General features: G+C 55.8%; 1 protein-coding gene across 1 annotated transcript; it reads right to left on the reverse strand.

Annotated features, from left to right (window-relative positions):
• Window positions 1-504: 504 nt before the first annotated feature.
• ZNF768 (zinc finger protein 768) lies at window positions 505-3,919 on the reverse strand. Its single transcript, XM_020901618.2, has 3 exons — window positions 3,903-3,919; window positions 2,909-3,630; window positions 505-2,617 (listed from the first exon to the last, which is right to left on the reverse strand). The coding sequence occupies exons 2-3, from the start codon at window positions 2,994-2,996 to the stop codon at window positions 1,020-1,022; spliced, it is 1,686 nt and encodes a 561-aa protein (XP_020757277.1). The 5' UTR covers window positions 2,997-3,630; window positions 3,903-3,919; the 3' UTR covers window positions 505-1,019.
• Between the last annotated feature and the right edge of the window lie 4,193 nt (window positions 3,920-8,112).

The following is an 8,112-nucleotide window of genomic DNA, read 5'->3' on the forward strand; positions in this document are numbered from 1 at the left end:
TGTCTAACCTTCACACTGGATCCGGTATGTACCCTCGTGGGTGGGGTTGGAACTGGAGACACTCCCTGTAGTTGACACACGGTCAGTGAGTGTGTGTACAGAAGGGTGGCTAGAGGTTCCAACTGGGAGGGGGAGGGGATGGCCCAGCCGGGTGCTGGGAGCCCAGGAATGCTGGAATGCAGGCTCTAGGCCTGGATATGAGAATCAGGGTCTGTTTTCTGGCCCAAGGACAGACCCTCTGTGTTTGTGAACAAAGTTGAGAGTTTTCTCACACCAACAGTGAACCCCCTTCGCATTTGTGCAGGATTCAAAGCACAGGACATGAACTTGAGCAGATATGGGCAAGTCATGTCTCCTGTGCTTCGGATTATAGGATTCCAGTGAAACACTGAATATAAAAGGACTTCCCAGACAAGGCCTTATGGCTTCGTTGGCTGCTGTTATGACCTAGCATCTCTCAATGCCCAGGGCACTACCCACACACATAATTTAAGGACAAGTCTCTTTTACCACATATAGGCTTTTATTGAACTCAAATTCAGGGGCTCCAAAGCCTGAGGAAGACAAGAGGCAGGGATTTGCGTTCAGAGGCCAGGCCCCACTTTGGGCCCCCCCTCCCCTCACCCCTTCCTGATTCAATGAGGGTCTCAGTAGCTACCAGTCTAAGCTACCCAATCTAATTAAGTAACCCAGCCCCCCCCTCCCCCCACCCCCATCTAGCACTTTGCCAAGCCAGGCTTCTACCAAGGGGCATGCTGCTGCTGAGGCCAGCTCTCGGCTGACCTCTTTCTCGATCTCTCCCAGAGCCTCCGGCTGCCAGCTTGGCCTCCCTCCAACCCCTCTTCATAGCCCATTTCCCACAACTCTCCAGGGCATGTCACTTCCTCCACCCTGGCCCCCTCACCTCCTAGAATCTCTTTTCTCCTCCAGCGTCTCCACTATTCTCTTGCAAGGTTGCTCTAGCTTCCTATCCGCTTCTTTTCTGCCCACCAGCTCCCCAACCCCGACGGGGCCCCAGGTCAGCGCCGGCCGGCCGCATGGGTCCGCTGGTGGCGGATGAGGTCGGAGCTCTGAGAGAAGGCTTTCCCACAGTCATCGCACTTGTAGGGCCGCTCCCCACTGTGGACCCGGTGATGCTGCAGCAGCGTGGAGGAGCGGCAGAAGCCCTTGCCACACACGGCACACCTGTAGGGCCTCTCACCCGTGTGCGAGCGCTGGTGCTGAATCAGCGTGGAGGAGCGATTGAAGGTCTTGCCGCAGTCGGGACAGCTGTAGGTGCGGCCTGGCAGGTGGGTGCGGGCGTGGATGGCGAGCACCGAGCTCTGGCCAAAGCGCTTGCCGCACTCGGGGCACTTAAAGGGCTTCTCGCGGGCATGGCTGCGGGCATGGGGGATAAGTGCCGAGCGCTGGGAGAAGCTCTTGCCACAGATGCCACAGCTGAAGGGCCTCTGCCCAGTGTGCACCCTCTGGTGACTACGCAGGGAGGAGTTCTGGCTGTAGCACTTGCCACACTCGGGGCAGCTGTAGGGCCGCTCGTGGCTGTGAGTGCGCTGGTGCCGCAAGAGGTAGGAGCTGTCGCCGAAGGCCTTGCCGCAGTGCGGGCACTTGTAGGGCTTCTGACCAGAGTGCGTGCGCTGGTGGCGAAGCAGGTAAGAGCTGTCAGCGAAGGCCTTGCCGCAACGGGGACACTTGTAGGGCCGCTCGCCCGTGTGGGTGCGCTGGTGTTTGATGAGGTCAGAGCTCTGGGAGAAGGCCTTGCTACAGACCTCACATTTATAGGGTTTTTCACCTGTGTGGATGCGCTGGTGCTGGATCAGGGTGGAGCCCCGCCCAAAGCTCTTCCCACAGATGCCACAGATGTTGGGCCTTGGGCCCTGCCCACCCCTGGCCCGACCACCCCGGCGGCCTGGACCACGAAGGGTCCCCGTCAGGCCCAGGGGATTCTGGAGCATCTCAAACTGGGGTGGAGCCAGCAGGGCCCCTGTGGGCATCTCAAATGGGGGCCCCAGGGGCATGCCCCCTGCAGGCTGTTCCCCAAACCCCTGGGTGAAGGCGTCCAAGGGGTGGACTCCCAAGGGGATGCTCAAGGGATTCTTTTCTTCAGGATTCAGAAGCATTTCTGCACCTTCCTGGAATTTGGAACTTTCAGCTTCAAATTCAGGGCTTTGGGTTTTGAACTCCGGATTCTGGGGTTCATACCCTGGGCTCTGGGATTCATACCTGGGACTTTGAGATTCATATCCGGGGCTCCGGGGTTCATACCCAGGACTCTTGGGTTCATACCCAGGGCTCCGGGGTTCATATCCAGGGCTCTTGGGTTCATACCCAGGGCTTTGGGGCTCATACCTAGGGCTCTGAGGTTCAAAATCGGGGCTCTGAGAATCTGATTCAGGGCTCCTGGGTGCAAATTCAGGGCTTGGGGGCACAAACCCAGGGCTTCGCGACTCAAAACCTGGGCTTTCAGGCTCAAACCTGGGGCTTTGGGGTTCAAACTCTGGGCTTTGTGGCCCAAAACCAGGGCTCTGGGGTTCAAGCCCAAAAGATATCTCTTCGACCTCATAGTCCCCAGTGCCTTCTTGCTGAGAAATTTCCTCTTCCTCATTCTCACTCAAGTTGCCTGCAGGATCAGAGAATTACAAAAAACCCAGATTGTGTGGGACCTGGAAGGTTACTGGGTCCCACCATTAATTGCCACAAACCTTTCCCTCCTCCTCAATCAGGGTCGCTGGCCCTTGGGCAAGTGCTGAAATTCCCACCTCCCCCTCAGCAAACCCAGGCCACCGGGTCCCCGACCCCGCCTCCTCCAAGTCCCAGGTGTCCAAGCCCCCTGCTTTCTTCCCCTCCCACCCACTACAGCCCCCTCTCCCGCTCCCAAGCACACTCCTCGGAGGGGCGCTCCCTCCCTCACCTTTGAGGGACCCTTCAGGGCTCCCCATTTCATCAGGACTTTGCATATCTCGGGGCTCGAGGCCCCACGGCGACGCCTCCCGTTCCATCCCCGCCGGCTCCCAGTGCGGCGGCGGGGGCGATGGTGGACGATCCTGCGACTCGGTCTGAGTGCCCCAAGACCCAAGCCCTCGCCGCCCGCCCGCTCAGCGCCGGCCAGGGGACCCGGCTGTCCAGCCCCGGCCCCTGAGGCCGGACGTCTTGACCCTGGGCCTCTCCGGCCCGCCGGGCCCCTCCCGTACCCGCGGCCCCGCCCCCACCCACAAGGTCTCAGCTTGCCCTGGGGTCCTCGCAGGCCCCCAAGCGTCGTGGCTTCGGAGGTGAGGGGCTTCACGGCTCGCCTTGCTGCCCCCGGATACCGCTCCCCACCCGAGACCCCGTCGTCTGGCCTCCCAGCCCCCGGCTGGGCTGCGGCTGGCCGACCCCCTCCCCTCCGCACAGGAAGTGTCCGTCCGCGGCCAGTTTCCCCCGCCGGCTAGCTTCGCGGCCTCTCTAGGAGCGGCTGGAGGTGGAAACTCGTTGGCATTAACCCTGGGCAGGATGGCCCCGGCGTCAAGGTAGGGGGAAGACTGGGCGCCTTGGAGGCTGCGGGAGAGGCTGAGACAGTTTATGTGCCTATGTCATAGGGCTCCGTCCGCCCAAGGGCTTCTGTGTCCGTCTCCTGTGCCCTGCGGCCGTCAGTGCCTGTGGCCAAGGGCGAGGCAACAAGCGAGACCAAGGTCAGCGAGAAGGAGCGACGCTTCCCGGCGCCAGCGGGGGCGGTGTCTAGCTCCCCTCCCCTCCCAGGCCTTGGGGTCAGTTCTGGCCGCGCCTCGGGAACCTGGACAGACCTGCCCCCTACCCTCACCCCCGACTTAGGCTCATCGAGGCTCCTGAGTCCGGGACACCCCTCTTTGAACTCCACTCCCCCATACGGGCGCTCCCACCCTCACTGCTGGTCGACCCCTCCCCCGCACCTCGCTGCTTCTCCTAATCTCCACCCTTCCCCCGCTCTGGGAGGGCTAGGATCGTTGCCAAGGAAACAGCCCCGCCTCCAGTTTCCAGAGGCACCGCCCCTCCTTCCCAGAGAGCTCCGCGATTGGTTGGTGGAGCTCGTGCTCTCACCATCCCGCCTCTTCCCACTACACCAACTGCTAAGCGCTAAGGGTCGCCAGGGAACGCGAGGCCCCTTTCTGATTGGTTGCAGGGTTCGCAGGCCGGTTCCACCTCCTCCGTGCTCCAGAAGTGCCCCCGGGAGGAGTGCGAGGGAGGTCCTGGCGTCTCTGGTCTTCTCTGACCTGTACTTTCAGGGCTTTTACCGCCCTTATTTACCTTTCATTAGATTTTATCTTCCTGAAGAATGAAAGACAGGGATCTGAGGACAGACTCCCTTGGCTCCCCTCTCTCCCCTTCCCAGGAGTTCTCTTTTTCTCACAGGTTCCAGGTTCCCAAAGGGGCCAGTCCGGGGCAGAGGAGGTTGTTGGCGGTGGAGGGGGGAGGAAATCCTGCTGCAGAAAGAAGGTTGCTTCCATTTCGGTTACCCTGCTTCTCCCCTCCACCTGCTCCGAAGCCTTAGTCCCTGGTTCCTGGATTTTCTCACAGGGAGGCAAGGAGCCTATGAGAATTCCTTCAGGTGAGAGTAATAGAGTTCAGGAGGGGAAGTGGATAGAGAACCATCTGGCCTTTAAGGCAGTTAAGAATTTTCCACTCCTGTCTGACCTGTCTGACTTGGACACAGGCTTCTAGAGAAAGGGAACCTGAGAAACATAGGTGCAGCTTTGAATCAAAGGAAAAGTGACCCTGGAAAGACAACTGAATAGAATCCAGTTCTTGACCTTTTTCTACCCTTGCTGCTAAAACTATTGTTCTTGACAACTAATGAACCAAATTCTCCCTTGTGAATGATGCAAGAACCATAGATTGTTCTTCTGTTGCCTACTCAGATGAAGGAAGGAAGGAAACTGGTTGGGAGGAAAGATGACATCTTCCATTCTCCCGAAAAGAGATGAGAATGAGAATTGCAAATGGGCAAAGGCTGGAGAGAAGCAATCTCAGTTCTCAATAGAGGCTTACAATCACAGACACCTTCCTACTAATAAAGCAGAAGTCCTTTTCTGCCCTCCAAAAGGGATCAGCTTCCAGCTCCATACCTCTCTCCCATCCCGATGTCTGTCCAAAAACCTTTGTGGAGAACAGCTCACCCTGCACTAGAGGGTCCGCAGGCAGAAGAGCCTACAAGTGCAGTGATTATGGGAAGAGTGGGACCTGGGGCACCTTCTGATCATCGCCAAAGCACACCAAGGACCTTCATGAGACACTTCTCTCTGACCTCCAACCTTCTTACCTACCAGGAAATTCACACCAGAGAGCAGCCATCCCCTGCAAAGTGTATAGTGAGCCCTCCAGCCCCAGCTCTGACATGGTCTACTGCCTGCACTCTTCATAGCACAGGCCTCAAGCCCCATGAGTAGCAGGAGTGGGGCCAGGGCTTCAGTCAGCTCTGGCACCAGTATTTCCACGTGGAAATTCAGTCTCGTTAGCACATGACCGACTGCCAGGCAACCTCCTCCAGCACCTGTCCTCTCCCATCAGTGGGCCTTCGAGAGGCAGCCAGCCTCTGCCTGCCACCCATCCATAGCATTGACAAGCTAGAAGCACAGGGAAACCTCTGATGAGGGTTCCAACTTGACCCTGAGCGTGTGTGTCCTGAGTTGGGCAACCACTTTATCCACAGAATCATCCCGTGGTGTGCAGCAGCACTGGGGCAGAGATATTCAGTGGGCAGCCTCGGTTTCTGGTGGCTTGGCCCACATTCAAGGTAGGATCTCTGTGAGAGGGGCTCCTCCATGATCTGCTTCCTCCCTGCATGCAACGGACAAACCCTCTGAAAGGCCTTCTGGGGCTTCCCTGGTGGTGCAGTGGTTAGGAATCTGCCTGCCATTGCAGGGGGCATGGGTTCGAGCCCTGGTCCAGAAAGATCATGTGCTGAGGAGCAACTAAATCTGTGTGCCACAACTACTGCAGCCCAGGTGCCCTAGAGCCCATGTTCTGCAACGAGAAGCAATGAGAAGCCCGCACACCGCAACGAAGAGTAGCCCCCACTTGCTGCAACTAGAGAAAGTCTCAGCATAGCAACAAAGCCCCAGTGCAGCCAAATATAAATAATAGTCAAAAAAAAAGAAAAAAAAACCCTTAAAAAGCAATGCCCTGGTATATTCAAGATTTAAGGTACCCAGGAAAAGACCAGTCATGGCACAGGCCCTTTTGGGAAGAACAAAGGAAATGGGAGTCTGTGTCTATGGCAAGGTCATCAGCTGGCCTGACACATTTGGAACACGCCCAGAGACCAACCCCCACACTTTTAAAGCTAAGAGGAGCCAGAAAAATAAGTTTTTCTGTTCAGAGCAGTCGTCCTTTCAAACTTTAGCAGGCATAAGATTCCATTCCTGGAAATACTGATTCAACAGACTAGGGACAGAGCCCAGGGAGACAGCTGCTTTCTGAAAAGATACTGCATGTAATTCTGCAGCAGAAAGGCCTTACTTTGAAAAATACTGGTCTGGGGCAGATTTTAGCCTCTGAATCATAAATGTCTTTGCACATACTGTTCCTAGAAAGATATACATAAACATATCAGCCCCCCCACCCCCCTGCCCGGACTTAGGGGGTCTTTGGAGCTCAAATCAATACCCTTTACATTAGGGATAGGCCATGTGGATAGGGCTCAGGTTTTCACTGCTACAGACAAGCATTTCTCCTGATGCATCAAAGAAGCCCTAGAAAAACCCTCTTCCTGGCTTAACTTGCTTTGCGGACTGAGCCTCAAAGACCTATGGTAGATCCCTGGTGGTCCAGTGGTTAAGAATCTGCCTGCCAATTCAGAGAACTAGGTTCAATCCCTGGTCTTGGAAGGATCCACGTGCCTCGGATGCATCTAAGCCTGTGAGCCACAACTACCGAGCCTGCAGGCTCTAGAGCCCGTGGTCTGCAACAAGGGAAACTACTGAAATGAAAAGCCCATATACCACAGCTAGAGAATAGCCCCCACTTGCTGCAACTAGAGAAAGCCTATGCACAGCAGTGAAGACCCAGTGTAGCCAATAATTAAAGAGGAGCCCTATCTTTGGCAGGAAGAATCTATACCAAGGAGTGAGGAGCTAAGAAGGCGGCAAGACTGAGGCTTTAGGTGTTCCATGACACTCAAAAATTGATTAAGTGGAGGCAAGTTGGGTCAGGAGGGCAGGAAGCAGAGGAGCTGGATTTGGTTTGGGGGCCCTAAGCAAGTCTTGAAAACTTCAAAGTACTCAACAGAAAGTAGTAATTACAATACTTTTAATTTGCAAGCTCAGGGCAGGGTCTAGATCTGGCTTTGAGGCTGAGCTGAGAACTGGTATTGCAGGCTGTGCGTTCCTCAGGCAGTGCTGAAGGGCAGAAGGATGGCTTCTTTAGGGGATTAAAAGGCAGATACTACTGCCAAGGTGCCTCTCCTCACTCCCACATCTCCCTTGTGACAGTTGGCAAATTCTCCAAGTGAACTTAAGGCTAAGAGAGGTTTTGGTGGAGCCAGTTAGGTTGGAATCAAGGCAGTTCATCAGTTTACCTAAACAGTGTCTTTCCCCCAAATTTTCAACCTTTCCTTTAGAAGTTCCTTTAGGTTGACAAATCTGGTTTCTTCCTAAGTTAGGCCAGACACAGGGCTGAGCTGTCAGAAGGCAACCGAGGACATAAGCCCATGCTAATCCTACTTGAGGTGAAAGGTTGTCCTGACCAGTGGCAGGAAAGTCTGTCTGTCCATGGCTGGCTGCTTCCATCACCTGGGCAATGCTGGACTCTGACCACAAAGAAATGAGTGGTAGATGAATAATGGAGTCGCAGGGTGATGGGGGAGGGATTCTGTGCAGAGATTGGGAATATAGACAAGCACAGTTCCCTCTGGCTACTGACCCCAGATGTTCCTGTTCTGGTCCCCCTTTGCTGGTGATGGGAGATCTAGAGAGTGAAGATGCAAGCTTTGATTTTGTTGGCCCTGGAACTCTCCTCTCACGCTGGTTTTCCCCTTGCCTTGTTGGCTTTGTCACTCATCCTGTACCTGGGCTTCACTCACACTGGGTTGCTCTATCCCTGTCTGGGAGATGCCTCCAGAACCCTGGCTGAGACACTGGCAAGGAACTCAGGAGTGGTGTGGTA

Source organism: Odocoileus virginianus, chromosome 33 (assembly GCF_023699985.2).
Source record: "Odocoileus virginianus isolate 20LAN1187 ecotype Illinois chromosome 33, Ovbor_1.2, whole genome shotgun sequence".
Taxonomy (NCBI): Eukaryota; Metazoa; Chordata; class Mammalia; order Artiodactyla; family Cervidae; genus Odocoileus; species Odocoileus virginianus.

Excerpts from the sequence above, each read along its gene's own strand:
- ZNF768 (XM_020901618.2), bottom strand. The coding sequence starts at position 2,996 with ATGGAACGGGAGGCGTCGCCGTGGGGCCTCGAGCCCCGAGATATGCAA. Across the intron at positions 2,618-2,908 it reads CCCTGAAGGGTCCCTCAAAG|GCAACTTGAGTGAGAATGAG; the intron begins GTGAGGGAGGGA and ends CTGATCCTGCAG.